Source organism: Sus scrofa, chromosome 1 (genome assembly GCF_054392235.1).
Source record: "Sus scrofa isolate SSC_HxYL_T2T_F1_AM1 chromosome 1, Sscrofa_HxYL_maternal_Yorkshire_Landrace_v2.0, whole genome shotgun sequence".
Classification (NCBI taxonomy): domain Eukaryota; kingdom Metazoa; phylum Chordata; class Mammalia; order Artiodactyla; family Suidae; genus Sus; species Sus scrofa.
Genome location: NC_139383.1, coordinates 132,903,808 through 132,919,104, shown reverse-complemented (window position 1 = coordinate 132,919,104; position 15,297 = coordinate 132,903,808). Strand labels below are relative to the sequence as shown.

Below are 15,297 nucleotides of genomic sequence, written 5' to 3'. Positions count from 1 at the left end.
GTGAAAATGAGCCCCTATCTTTTTTTTTTTCTTTTCTTTTTCTTTTTAGCAGAGCTAAGGACTAAGATATAGATAGAGCCTGTTGCGGTAGCCAGTTCCCTCCCCGCTCTGATTTCCCATCTCTTTCTCTTACGTACACACACGGTCAAACGCCCTCACACACGTACACACCGCGGGCAAATATTTATACACTGCCACATCGAAGAAATCCATGCACATTTTCCAGCTAATAAACTCGCGCGCGCACACGTACTTCGCGGGCAGCCACGTCTTCAGTCCCTCACCGACCGATACAGACATTTACACACATAGGCCAGGAAAGAGCTAACCGCGGCCCTGTGCCTCCACGCAGGTTCCCAGGACACGCCTTTTACATTGTTACTGAACCGATCAGCGAACACAGACAAACCTGCCAACACTTAAATCTACTCGCTGGATTTCATCTCCATGGCAACAAGCATGGAAGGTGAGACTTCTCTGCCTGGGAAGTAACTTTCTCCCCCTACCCTCCGCTTTAACTGACAGGATTCCATTGCGTGGTCCAGATGAGAAGCATGTCTCATTTTCTTGTTATTTCTGAAGCTAGGGAGCAGGAAAGGAGATGGGGGAGGGGGAAGAGGAATGAGCCTGCAGGTCTGATGAGTTCAAATTCTAAAGGAGGAAAAGCCCTAATGTTGCTGCTGCTGCCAAAAAACAACAACAACAACAAACAAACAAACAAAAATAGATGTGCTGTGTGTGTGCTTGCTGATGCTTCTTCCACAATGTTTTGTAGGTGGTTTCTATTCTTCTTCAGTTTAATATGTCCAAAGAGAAATAGAGACAAACAAGGCAGAAGGATAATGACAGAACAGGTTTCTCTAGTGAGGCATTTTGAAAATTTTCAGACCAGATTTCCAGTGCTTTGGAACAACAATGTCAGAGTCCTTGAGGGGCCATTTAAACATTCTCTTAAGAGGGAAATTCTCTTAAGGTTGAAATTTGCAAGGTTAGGAAAGGGGGTGGATTCTGGGGCATATCTCAAGGTTTTGGATCCCTGGGAAGGCCTGAAATACTTGCACTTCATCATGATGAAGACCACTGGGTTTGTGATTTAAGGTTTTCCTTAGATTCCAACATATTCCTTTCCAGAAATTAACTAGCTCTGTGCAGACGTGGCCTCAGTAATGCTTCTTTTCCCTCTTCACTTTTAACAGGATTTAATAATCTTGATATTTGATGTGGTGTGAATATATTTGTATACGGGAGAATTCATTATTTTTTAAGCTTGGGCTTTCCTATCTGTCTCATTTCATTAGGTTATGAATGCTCATATCATTAGCATTAGAGATTATTATATCTAATGACCAGTATCAAAATACTTTTCACCCAGAACACCATATTTCACTATAATAGTTGTTATTTCAGATTAATTATTTGGAAAATTATTAATAGATAAATAAACAGTAGGAAAAAAACCTGTTGATTGAAATAAAATATAGAAGGTTTTTTTTATGGGCATATACTTTTCAATATTGGTTTCTGCAATTGCACATTGTTGAATATTATGTGATAACATTCACATATATGAAAAGCTATAAATAAGGTGTACAAATACTGTTATCTTTTCTTCACTACTCACAGTTGAATGATTTGTATGACTGGTAATAGAAAGACCTTGTTTATTTATTGGTTTCTAAACATAAAACAACTCAGTGAGATTTGGGCCTATTGGTATCTACAAATATATCCTTGGCCCAGTCCTATGACTCATCAGGACTTAGAAATCCCAGTTTCTAACAATTACCATTAAGGAAATTATAGGCTTTTCATTTTCTCATTTCTAAAGTATCCAAACATTTATTTCAATGAACACAGCTTGAGGCAATAATATTTTATCATTTGCAATAGTACCGTAGAAATATACTAAAATGCTCTATCACAAAACACTCAGACCCTGATATTGAAACTATACAATGTTGATAATTCTGTCCATTTTTTTGTGAGATAGCATATTTAAAATAACTTTTACCACACAATTTTACATTCTACTCTTTTTTTGAAAGTTTATTACTTTTGTCTCAAATTTTTTTTTGAGACAAAAAGGGTTTATTTATTCAGAGTTTTATAAATCCATGGTCTAAATTTTTCTCATATTTCTTTCATTTTCTATTTCCCTGTAAACAGGATATTAAGATGATGTTTTCCTTTTGAGTTAACCTTTAAAATGTCTGTTTTGCAAAATCTGCCTTTTTTTTTTTTTTTTTTTTTTTTTTTGCTTCTGTTCAAGGAGAAAATGAAAATGGAAGGTACCCAGCTCAGCAAACTTAATAGTATATTCTCAAAAACATTAGACTTGGTGTTGAAATGATGCAATTATTTACTTCACAGAACAAGCAAAATGGAAATTTGGGGCAAATATTTGAAAAATTAAGGCCTGAAAATATTAGCATTTTAACTGCTATATATATTGTTTAAATTCCCAAGAGCATTTATTTTCTGAACATGTTAGGCAATTGCTTCACTTTTCACATATTTGCTTGTGTGGACACAATTCTTGCAGACTTTTTTCAACATATGAATATTATTCTTTCAGATGTTCTCCATGGATTATATTTTTGTTTTCATCTTTGGTATAAGGTAGAATTTTAAGATAAATATAAAAATCTTAAGTTCTTCCTTTTAGGATGTTAAGAAAATACCTGTTCACAGGAACTTCTAAATCAAGAGTCCCCAGTCTAAGTTTGTTGCATCTCCCTCCTTCCCATTTAAATATGGGGCTTTAGAAGTGTTTCTATTAAATTTTACATTTTGGTTTCAATCCAGAATGCCTGTCATCAGAATTATCTTGAATCTTGATCCTATGAGCTAACTTCAGCTCCTACTGATCCTGAGTCTTCAGCTCAGGTTTGTGTCCAATTTAATAATCAACACTTCAATGTCTTCAACTTAGTTACTGTTCAAAAACACAGATGAGGGTATAGACAGCATTAGAACTTTGTGATAGTACATGGGAAAACTGTCTCTATGACTATAGAACCCAATTTTTTTGTTTTGTTTTGTTTTGTTTTTGATATTTTTAGAGCCACACCTGCAGCACATGGAGGTTCCCAGGCTAGGGGTCTAATGGGAGCTGTTGCTGCTGGCCTATGCCAAAGCCACGGCAATGCCCGATCCATAACCCACTGAGCAAGGCCAGAGATCGAACCGGCAACCTCATGGTTCCTAGTCAGATTCATTTCCGCTGTGCTGTGAAGGGAACTCCAAGAACCCAATTTTCATTGGGACATTTAAGTGAAATATGAATCTACACGAAAATATTAGCTAGGCATATCTCAACATCTTCCCCCTCCTACAAAAAAATATCAAGGGAGACTGTTAAATGGATTGCCATGCTATTTGCATGGACTAAACCATGTACATGCTACTTCTCTGACAGTCCATGTTTGTAGTAAACTTTCGAAAAAGGAAATGAATTTGGTATTACTTCTTATTAAATTCATCTCAACTTTTAGTGACTTCTTAAATGCTAACAAATTACCTGTTAAAATAATTAATTACAAAATTGTTACAAAGATTAATTCCAAGTTACCAATGTATAATTTTCTCATTTCCCCACTGCTCTTTCTGAAAATGAGATATTTGTCTGTCCATGTCCGTATTTCTGGCAGCACTCTATGGTCAGGCATTTCTCAAAGTTTTGCAAGTTTTTTGTCCATGCAAGTTATAAATCGTCTTATCCTGGGAATTCTAACTCATCTAATGTGGATAAACATTATTCTATTATTTCCTTGTCGCCTTTTATTGTTTGATTTTGGGGTCATTTCTAAAGAGCATCCTCCATTGTTTAAAAAGACCAAAGTAGATTAAACACTTCTGCCTTTTCTTTGTCTTGTGATACCATTAAACAGTCTTGCACAAGCAGGGAGTTTAAATTGTTATCAGTCAGTTTCTTTATCTGAACATATTGTGGATGAAACCCTCCTACCTCAAAGCCTGTGCAATGACTATTTCCTCAAACTCCAGATATTTTCATGGTTGTCTTCTTAACATCATTCAGGCTTCAGGTCAGATGTTATCTCTTTAGGGAATCCTTTGGCGATTTCTTTCATAAAGAAATGCCTTTTATTCACCATCATTCTCTTTTCTCTTAACTTGCTTTCTTTCATAGCATTTATGACTACCTGATATGATATATAGAGATAGATTTTTTTTGTTGTTGTCTTTTTGCTATTTCTTTGGGCTGCTCCCACGGCATATGGAGGTTCCCAAGCTAGGGGTCTAATCGGAGCTGTAGCCACTGGCCTGCGCCAGAGCCACAGCAACGCGGGATCCGAGCCGCGTCTGCAACCTACACCACAGTTCACGGCAACGCGGGATCGTTAACCCACTGAGCAAGGGCAGGGACCGAACCCACAACCTCATGGTTCCTAGTCGGATCCGTTAACCACTGCGCCACGACGGGAACTCCTAGAGATAGATATTTTTAAAATAATTGAGTCTGTTTCCAGCAGGTTTTAACACTTATTATGGCAGGTGCACATTGTTATGTGGTTCATTATTATACTCTAGCACCAAGAACAGTGCAGGAGCAAATATTCAATATAAAAGTGTGTTCAGTGAATAATTAATATATAACTGCTATATTCATTATTATATTTTAATCTCATTCAGCACCCAGTTTTGTCCTGTATTTCACTTATATTGGCACCAACAATAGGTAGTCAAAGAGGGCTTATAAACTATTTTAAAGCCACAAGAAAACCCTTTATCTGTTCTTCCAAGGTAGTATAAAAAATGGTGACTTTATTAATTTACTAACAGTGGTTCTGTACATCCATTCATTGTTTATACTATCCAATTCCAAAAGCTTTGGAAATCTCTTACCTATGTATCTGTGAAGTATTTTACCCTTCTTAGCTGAGGGTAAAAAATTTTTAATTAAAAATTAAAATACATTCACTATACCATATTTATTAGGGCAAAAAATGATTTGGTTTAAATTCAAAATGGGGTTGAAACTACATTTTTTCCTTCTAACAAATAAAAAAGTCAAATAACCAGCATACCCCAGAATATACTGAATATTTATGATACTTTAGGTTTGAAGGTAATGGTCTTTTGTAATCCAAACTGCTATAAAATAAAATATTGTTTGATATTAACTGGTGTATTAGGTGGTAAACAGTTTTAAAATCTATAAGGCTCATTCCTATTAATTACTCCCTTTCTCCATCCTTTACCTCCTATTCCTTGTTCTGTCTCAGTTGTTTTCTAAAAATTGAATCCAAAAAGAAAAAAACCCTGAAAGATCAGTCATTTCAATTAGCTTAACCTCTAAAATTTTCAAAAGAAGCAACAATAAAGACAAGAACACCAGCAGTCTATTATTTTTTTTTTCTTTTGTCTTTTTCAGGACTACACCTTCAGCATATGGAAGTTCCCAGGCTAGGAGTCTAATTGGAACTGTAGCTGCTGTCCTATGCCAGAGCCACAGCAGCGCCAGCTCTGAACAGCATCTGCAACCTACACCACAGGTCACGATAAGGCTGGATCCTTAACCCACTGAGGCCAGGAATCAAACCCGCAACCTCCTGGTTCCTAGTTGGATTCATTTCCGCTGTGCCACTATGGGAACTCCTATTATTCTCAATTACAAGCTGTTTGGTGACAGTTCTCTCAAGAAGAGTGGCTGTGAGTTAGTAACCATTTGATTTAATTAACTAAACTTAATTTTGATTAATTAATTTAATTAACATTAAGACATCAAATGGAAAAAGGTCTATTTTGCTTCAATTCAGCCCACACTTTCTGAACACTATTACTGTAGTTTCAAAATCTCAGTATGGTAGGGGCTTAGAGAAAGTGAGAAATAATAGGTTGGAAAGGGGTCTGGGGAGCTTGCCTTGAAGCCAAATTTCATAGAAAACATGCTGTTTAACTTGGATGTTAAGACCATTTAGGGGGTGAAAGCTAATGGAGATGGTGGGGAGCTGATTAATGGTTCACAGCCACTGCTGCTTGTTACTTGCAAGCTACTATGTTAGGTACTACTCTTTTTAATAATTTTAAAAACACAAGTTCTCTTTAAGAAATTAACATTTAGTGTATGAAGTGGTAGTGGAAAAGAAAATACAAGAACATACGTCTAATGGGATTAAAAAGAAAAAAGGCCTTATACAGAAAGATTGGAATCTATCAGACAAAATGACTTTGGTGATAGACCTTAAAACATGGACTTTGGAATTCCCACTGTGGCTCAGTGGTAATGAACCCACTTGGTATCCATGAGGATGTGGGTTCAATCCCTGGCCCTGCTCAGTGGGTTAAGAATCTGGCCTTGTTGCCCTGAGCTGCAGTATAGGTCACAGATGCGACTGGGATCTAATGTTGTTGTCCTGCAGCTACAGCTCTGATTCAACCCCTGGCTTGGGAACTTCCATATGGCACAGGTGCAGTGCCCCTTCTGCCAAAGACTTTAGAGAGCTTAACCAGCTTAACCAGCTTATACCCTGCAATTATTTGTGGTTTTATTGATACATGCAAAATGAAATGAAAATCAGATGAAAACTTGAGTCAAAGAGGCAGTGATGAAACCATGTCACAATGGATCAAAGCTTTTTGGGTTAATTATCTGACTATACCCCTTCATGCTTGATTTAATGTTTAGTATATATAGGTACAGTTTTATGTGTCACAAAGGCAATTCTGTAATTACTACAATAGAAGTAGCATCTCCAATACTAATTTGATTCTGATCCATATCTGATGATGTTTTTGAGTATCTTTAATGAGGCAAAGAGTTTGAAAACTGCCAAATTTTATAAAACAATTACCTACCTAATACCATATATGGATAAGACTAAACTGAGTCCAATTTTGTTTCTAGGCCAAGAGGTGACTCCAGCAGGAATTTTGAAGAGCCAAAATGATGTGACAGTGAATAATGAGTAGTCCCTATTGTGGCAACTCTTCAGCTAAGATGAGTGTCAATGAAGTGTCAGCTTTCTCATTGACTATGGAGCAAAAAACTGGCTTCGCTTTTGTTGGGATTTTGTGTATCTTCTTGGGACTTCTTATTATCAGATGCTTCAAGATCCTGTTAGACCCGTATAGTAGCATGCCTTCCTCTACATGGGAAAATGAAGTTGAAGAGTTTGATAAAGGGACATTTGAATACGCACTTGCCTGAGTGTCCCAGCTTTGCAGTTTTTAGTGTTATATCAGAGGGGCACAGGATGGTCACAACTGTAATTTCCTTCGGCATGCTGGAAGAGGCTCATTTTATTCACTGAATTCAATAAACATGGTTACTTTAATGATTATGCTGTGTAAATGATAAACCACTTTGGCATTCCTCACCCTGAGATTTCTGATTAATAGAATATAAAGATGGCTCCACCCATATATGCTATCTTTATTCTTATCTGGACCATCTGCCTTGAATCTCTGCTTCCTTTTTCAGCCAATGAACTGTGCTAGAGTCTTTCTGCATCTGCCCCTATGCAACACCCAGAAACCCACCCTCTCTCCATATTCCTGACCCCCTTGCACTAGAGAATTAAGTGTCAAAGATAAGGATCACCTCGGTCCAAAGAATAAAGAAATATGATTTTCTTAATAATAACCATAGGTCAATAATGTTCACATGTGAAAAAACTAACACACAAACCCTACAAGTAGCCATAGGCCATAAAGTTCCTCAAATGTCACAACTTGAAATTTCTGGTTCTTCTTATAGAATTTTTTGCAATAAAATCCCCTAGTTTAGGATCATACTGATACTCCATTTTCCTCTCCTTTTATAAATAGCATTAAGAAGGGAGTTTTCATCATGACCTGGTGAAAACAAGAAACAAGAAGTCCAGTCTCCACTCTGCCACCATTAGAGCATCAACTTTGGCCAAGTCATCTTATTTCTGTGGACTTCAGTGAGCAAGCTAACAATAGGATCATTAACATCCCTTTTAATTTTAGTGCCCTATGAACTCTACAAATATATCTGAAAATCCAGAGATCTGAGATGAATGAGGATTTAAGAAGTCATGAAAAATTTTCAATTTAGGAAGCTAAATTCTGAAATTTGAATTCTAATATTGGTCTAATCAAGAACAAGCATTATGATCTAGAAAGTTACCTAAAGGGAATTTAAGTTCTACATCTGCAAAACAAGGATAAAGAATCCTCTTTTAGGAATGTTGGGAGGACCAAGTGACATATAATGAGTAAGAAAGTAATTTGAAAACCAAGTAACAGTTTAAACATACCTTGCTATCATGTATTATCCCTGTTGGTTAATTGTTATAGAGATTTTCAAGCCTTAATAAGCAATGGCTTAGTGTAATTTATTCAGTCTCTCTAGTATTTATTCTCTTCATTTTATAATTTAAAAAAATTTAAATTTTTTTCCAAATAAAAAATTCTGATTCTTTATTATCACTTAATGGGGGAATATGCCATGAGATAAATAAATAAATACAAAAATGTTTGTGTCATTTGAGAACGCAGAACTGCCAAACATAACAACAACAACAAAAAAGAAAAAGAAAAGAAAAAAGAAAGGAGATTAATATCTACCAAGTATTAGCACTAAATTAGGGGCTTGCCATTTTTTACACAATTTGATATTCTTATCAATCCTTTGAGTTCAGTACTACTATTTCTATCTTACCATCTCAACATCACATATGGGGAAATGAAGCTGAGAGAGACTGAGTAACTTCCCAAGGTCACCAAGCTATGGAGTGATTGTATTAAGAATTAAAATTGGGCTATTATCTAAGTCATAGTCATTGTTTGCAAATATCACACTATACTTCCAGATACTCTCCTCAATATGGCTACATCTCTTACAAATATGATTATTGCTTGGGTCTATGGCACTCCAAAACCAGCTGTCTCAGTGAGATTCCCTGACACTTTTCATCTCCTAGTAGATTTGGAACACATCTGTGCTGACAATTGATTTTCTGGACCAAACTTACACCTCAAGGAAGCTCTCTGAACCCCAGTAGATATGGAAGTATCAGCCTGGGACACTTTGCAGCCAGTTAGTAATCTGGTCTAAGAACAGTTTTTTGAGCCAAGTCAGCTGGACACACTGAAAGTTGTAAATTTCAGGATGCTAGTCATCTCTTTTGTGACCCAGGCTTTTGAAGTGCTGGCTAAGATATATGCCCAAGTACCATTTGTTGCTCCATTTGTTTCCCAAGGAAGAGACCCAAAAAGACCTTCCATGTTGGTGACTAAACTTGTTATGTTAAAAAGCCAGATCTTAATTTCAAAAAGAAAAAAAACCTCCAAAAACCAAAGATAAGAAAATTTTATGAAGTATGGACATTGATCCTGAAAGTTCGACACCCATAAATTTTTCAGATATCAAAAACTTCGCCTTAGTATTATTTCCAACCCTATGAAAGAGAAATTCTTTCAACCAAAAGTGTCTTCCTTCATGGCATTTATTCATGGCCTATTATACGCCTTTAGAGTTTTAGAGGAAAGGGGAGAATAAAGACAGATTAGAATCTGTATTTTTAGAGACAGAAACAACAGAAGATATAAAGGATGGTTATAGCATGGAGAACTTGGAAATTTCCTGAAATGCTAACCCTTCTAGGAATAGATTGCAATGTCTTAACCAGATCATCCCCTAGCTGCCTACTCAAGAACCCTATCTAGGAGGACAAGAGGAAAAAAAAGTCAAGGAGCACCTCCAGACAGTTTCCCCCTGCTACCTTACCCATCTGGCTGAAAGGCCTTAAAAGTTGGCTTTATGGATGATGTAATTTAATCCATATCCCCCAAACCATTTCCCATCTGCTCTCTCATGTCTGAATGCCCTTAATATAAAACAAAGACTTTCATTTCACAGTTAGAGATAAAAGGCTTAGAATGAAAATGTCCAGTTGATGTAAGACTAAGACTAAAACCAATTCACACTACACTGTAGTCAGGTACTTAGTTAGTGAGGAAAAAGGAAATTGAGGACTATCAGAGGCATGCATAATCTTTGGTAGAGGATAAAGCTGAGAATTAATTTGGGGGGGGGGTGCTCCTGGAAGAGGGCCAGAGTTGAGGGAATGGTTGGAAGAAAGAGAGATTAGAGATGGCAGAAATAACTACAAGTTCACAGCTCCTGTCCAGGGCCAGTAAATAAGCCTTGTTTTAGGTCCTAGCCTCCTCTTGGCTGATCTGAATAACCAGCCCACCTAGCTGAGTCTGAAATGTGATTATCCCTATGCCTGCTATATTGGAAGTCAGAACTCTGTTGAACAGATAAATGTCTTATACCAGTGGCCTTTAAGAGCAACATGGGCTCTAGATACTTATTTATAATTCTCTCAGTTTCTGATACACCCTCATGACATTAGCCTGACTAATTAGTATGACATTTACCTGACTAAAAACCTCTAAGGGGTTTTACTTAGGTAACCTACAGACCCCCTTCTATAATCTGGTATCTATTCACCAACCTACCTTTCCCCCTATTTTAATTGGCATAGTACCTATCCCAATCTCTTAAGGATTCACCCCAGAATTTTGGATGACTATGTAAAAGTCCTCAGTAAACTGTAAAAATTGCCATTATAGTAAAAGAAAGTATTAACTACCAACGGTGCTTTCTAAAATTAGCACTTTCACCCCATATACAAGTTAACACAGTTAACCCTCACAATAAGTTTACAACACAGTATTATTCACAACTGCATTTTACAGAGGAGGAAGTTAAGGCACAAAGAGACTGATTAACTTGCCAGAGTTCACCTAGATAGGAAGTGGCAGGGCCAGAATGTAAATTAAGTACCTGGACTCCAGAGATGTGCTCCTAATTTCTACATTACACCACAACTGTGCTGCTCAGGCAACTGGAAATCACTTGGAGAGTTTCTGATAAACACAAGGAGGAGTCCTTCAATCATCCAAACTGAAAACCAATAACAGAACCGGCACAAAGGAACTGTCTGCTCTCTTAACAATTGGCACCTCATGTATTTGAGCAACATCATTCCCTTAACAAAACTGAAAAACCACGTTTGATAAAAATGTTTTGCCAAGAGGAGGCAAAAAGTTCATTTAGCAGTGCCACTGGGAAAGTTACCCATAGTTTGATTCCTGCTTGAAACAATTTTCCCATTAGATAGAAATACTATCAATGAATCATTGATCCTACTCTCAATCTGCTCACTTCCCATGCAGAGAAGAATCAAGATCATATCTACTACAAGCAAGATAAAATAATCTCCAGTACCATTTTCTAGTCACAAAGTATAGAATTATTTATACTTCTAAATACGAGGCCTGTATTTTGCTGTACAGGCTGAACAATAGAAGGTCACTAGGAATCACGTGAAATGAGATGGCAGTTTTCAAATTATTTGGCCTCAGATGACTGAAGCACGACTGATATTTTGTTGGATGACTGCTGTTGAGCAATTCAGCTCCCCTTATGAATTAAAGAAATTTTGACTTCCTGTCTACAAGGATTAATGGTTTACTCCTGGTTACTAGTTGACGTGGTACTGAAGGTTCTTCTGTGCTAACGACTGGGCAGGACCTACAGGACTATTACAGGCCAGCCACTGCTCAGTCATCTTTTAAAGACAGACTCTAACCAATAAGAAGAAGCCTAAGGTTTGGGGCTGAAAGCTACGTGCTGCATATATGCCTGGGTGATGCTGAAGCAGGTTATGCTGCCTGAGAGGAAGGCTCCTGGGGGGTAAGTTAAACATTTCTGGGCAGTGTATATTTCATACTTAATATTATGTCATAAAGTAGATTGTGAGGAGTGGAGTAAAAGGGAGGACATCAAGGACTATAAGAGAAATAAGATGTTCTATAAAAACTAAAGAGGTAACAGCTTTACTTATAATTTCTCCAGGAAGGATTATTTGAGAGTTGAAGTTGAAATTTTTTTTCTTTCCAATTCAAAGAAATAGCTTTAATAACTGCAGGAGAGAGGCAAGTTGTTCTTTTAATTTTTTAAAATCTGTATTTCTAGAATTTTCTTTGAAAAGCCAAATTATATAGAGAGATATTATTCTAAGGAAAAAAATGTTCTAAGATGGGCTTATATTGTGGATTGTGGAAATGATTATGTAGTCTATCTCATTATGTAGTCTATCTCACAGTCAAATATAAACCTCTCAATGAAGACTGAGAATATTTCATTAAAAAGAATCAGTAGAGCATGATTATTTACTAACTATAGTAAACAACTTTATTAAAGACTGAAATTTATTTCCTTACCCTGAACACGCCTGTTTTTTAAAAGGTTCCATAATAGCATTTGTTAAACAAATGTATGAACAGATGAAATGTTTTGAAGGCTAGTGAAAGATCCAAGAATTCACAGAGACATCTTAACAGGATATATTTTTATAACGTGACAAGAACGTATTTTTTTAGAAATTTTAAAATTATTTTAAAAATGTTTTCATCATCTCATGTGTATTAATATCAATCATAAAATACTCTGCAGTTTCAGCATTTAGTACTGTCCACGAACTGTGTTTCAGGCTGAGAATATTTTTTATCAGCTCTTACTCTATTTAATTGGTAGAATTGTATCTTTCCCAAAGTCATATTGAATCCAACTGCACTGAGTACTAGCAAATGCTACCAACATAGGCAACATTTTAATGATTCCATTGGAAATTCTGTTTGCTGAAGTAGGTCCCCAGTTATTTATTATGGGATTTAATTGTCCAGGTAACTAAGGTTCCTAGACAGGTAATTTTTAAGGAAATGAATTTAAAATTTTATGTCTTAACAAAAGAAAACTGTTCTCTCATACCTCCACCCTGCTTAAATATATTTATAATACTTGGAACGAGTTTAATTTTCCTTTTCAATGACAGCTTTGAAGAACATTCTGAAGATTGTATAGGAGACAATACATCAAGAATCTTTTGAGTTCTTCTAGATCAAAAGCCAGGGGCTCCTGAATGTAAACACATTAGTGTGTGTTTTGAGAAGGAAAATATAGAGATTTTTTTAAAAACCTACCATAAAGTAGACGGCGTAGTTAAAATAAAAAATTCACTTTGGAAGATGTCACTGAACAACTCTTCCAATGCATTTCTGGATTCTGGGCCTGGTAATACCAATCGCTTTCAAGTCAATGTCATAAGTGAGAGCCATGAGAGCAGTGCGGCTGTGAATAGCAACGCTGACCCTCCACACTATGAGGAAACCTCTTTTGGGGATGAATCCCAGAACAGATTCAGAATCAGCTTTAGACCTGGGAATCAGGAGTGCTATGACAATTTCCTCCAAAATGGAGAAATGGCTAAAACAGATGCCAGTTTTCATGCTTATGATTCTCACACAAACACATACTACCTACAAACTTTTGGCCACAACACCGTGGACGCTGTCCCCAAGATCGAGTACTACCGCAACACTGGCAGCATCAGTGGACCCAAGGTCAACCGACCCAGCCTGCTTGAGATTCACGAGCAACTTGCCAAGGTAAGCTTAAAGGTCAGGCAGGTGTCCCCCACTTACTCATTCAGGTGATTTCCTCCTCCTTAAGAACACTGTAAATGTGACAATGTCCAAAGAAGTTTATTCCAAATGGTCTATCCTCTGTACACAACTGTCCCCAGTTCCCAATAAACAGAAAATACACAAATGTGTTTCACAAGTGTTTACTGACTGAGGACAGAGAACTGAAGAATTAATCCTGTAAGTTAGGCAATATGTGGTATCTTGTTTACAGTTATAGTCTACTCAATTCACACTTGGTTAAACATGTCAAACTGAATACTAAGCTGGCCTCATCTTAGTGTTATTGACTCCACAACAGTTGTTAAAAAAAAAAAAATCACTGAGGCTATGAACTGTTGTTAATACTGTGGTACTGGCCTTTAGTGCACATGGATATTTTTTACATTCTTTAAAGAGAGAGAAGAGATTTATAAGATTCAGCATTTTATCCCTTCCTCTTCAAAACCTTGCTTGAGGCTCCTGAGGGCACTTAAGCATATAAAAGTAACTAAATTAAATTTAAGTACAGAAGCAGCAGAAGTGGCTAAACTTTTCATTATTTAAGGAATATAGTCAATCTGCTAGAAGCATGAGGCAGCACTTTTTCTAATCTTGTTGCAAATCATTTATAAGTTTAGTAGATTTCTTCTTCCATAACTTGCTCTAAAATGTTGATGCACTTTACTTTCTTGCTCTTCTAGAACACAATTTCGAATGAATAGCATTCTTTATGGAATATAATTACTTGCTAAGAAAAATAATTAGTTGTCACATATCTAAATGCAGTCTACTCTTACCCAGGTTTTAAGGTAAGGGAAAAAAATATTGGAACAATTCCTTTCATATTCATTCATTCATTTATTCAACCATTTTTAAATTAAATGATTGCCCACTCTGGAGAGTTCAGAAACACTGCTAACATGAAAGATGCTAATAAAGGTGAAAGGCTCCCTTTAGATGCTGCTCATCCTTCTTTCCTCAAGAAAACCCCTCTCCATAATCTATTCCCGTTGGTTTCTCAGGGTCCTTGACTCTGGGTCCTACCACATGGGACTGAGTGACTTCCTGAGAAGGAGCCGTGCTCTGTTCCTACACCACGTCTCCCCACCCAACCTTAATTATGCTGTCTCCTATATCATATCAGCAACACTCTGCTAAATGGCTGCTTGCCTTATAGAAGTAAGGTTTAGATTCTATCTGATATATTTGGTGTCTTAAAAGAAGACAGTAAGGTAGTGATTTCAGATAAAATGGCAGCGCCCAGGAGGGCTGTTGAGAACAGGGGAATTAGAAGCTCCTGGAGTCAGACTGAGGTGTTACTTTCCATTTCTATATGAGAGGAAAGGGTAGAGGAAGAAAGAATAGGGAGAAGGAAAAGAGGGGGGGACATTTTGAGAGAAGAGGATAAAAATAGTTTGCAAGATGTAGGAAGGGTAGAAAGAGAAATTTAGGGTGTTATAAAGAGATTTCAATTAAATGAGCCAAAGTCCTTGTAGACCTGAAACCTTATTTCACCATACCCTACCTCATTACACATGATAATTTTTAAAGCTGCATCCTTGACCAACATTTGGATATTCTCACTCACTCCCTTCTCCAACTTACAACAGAAGAAAATAAAATTTTAACTCTATTAAAAAAGAAATGGCATAAATTCACATTGTTCTTAGTACTGATCTTCTAGAGAGAGGAAAGTAGCTGATTTATAATTTCTAAAGCCATGGCTTATGTGAATCTTTATATATGAGGAGAAAATCTCTGAGGGCACCGTTGTTAGTAAGTGCCTGCATGACCATACAGGAGGAATGCAATAGCTGCATTTGACAGATT

The 15,297-nt window shown here is 36.7% G+C and overlaps 2 protein-coding genes across 6 annotated transcripts in view; both read left to right on the top strand.

Annotated features, from left to right (window-relative positions):
- Positions 1-213: 213 nt before the first annotated feature.
- On the top strand, positions 214-7,302 carry CTXN2 (cortexin 2). 2 transcript variants are annotated; one of them, NM_001445008.1, is made up of 2 exons: positions 214-466; positions 6,869-7,302. In NM_001445008.1, exon 2 carries the CDS (start codon positions 6,926-6,928, stop codon positions 7,169-7,171), a length of 246 nt encoding a protein of 81 aa, NP_001431937.1. In that variant the 5' UTR covers positions 214-466; positions 6,869-6,925; the 3' UTR covers positions 7,172-7,302. The 2 variants fall into 2 exon arrangements, with proteins under 2 accessions (NP_001431937.1, XP_084826568.1); XM_084970442.1 differs by lacking the exon at positions 214-466 and adding an exon at positions 2,866-2,886 and having other exon boundaries at positions 6,869-7,288.
- A 4,298-nt stretch (positions 7,303-11,600) lies between these two features.
- SLC12A1 (solute carrier family 12 member 1) overlaps positions 11,601-15,297 on the top strand; it is a 90,207-nt gene continuing 86,510 nt past the window's right edge. For 3 of the 4 annotated variants that reach the window (NM_001445000.1, NM_001445001.1, NM_001444999.1), the window contains 2 exon segments: positions 11,632-11,695; positions 12,837-13,449. In NM_001445000.1, coding sequence (NP_001431929.1) covers positions 13,030-13,449 — 420 coding nt within the window. In that variant the 5' untranslated portion in view covers positions 11,632-11,695; positions 12,837-13,029. 4 annotated transcript variants of the gene reach the window in all.

Bases quoted from the DNA above. Each gene is read 5' to 3' on its own strand.
- CTXN2 (NM_001445008.1), top strand. From the start codon at position 6,926: ATGAGTAGTCCCTATTGTGGCAACTCTTCAGCTAAGATGAGTGTCAAT.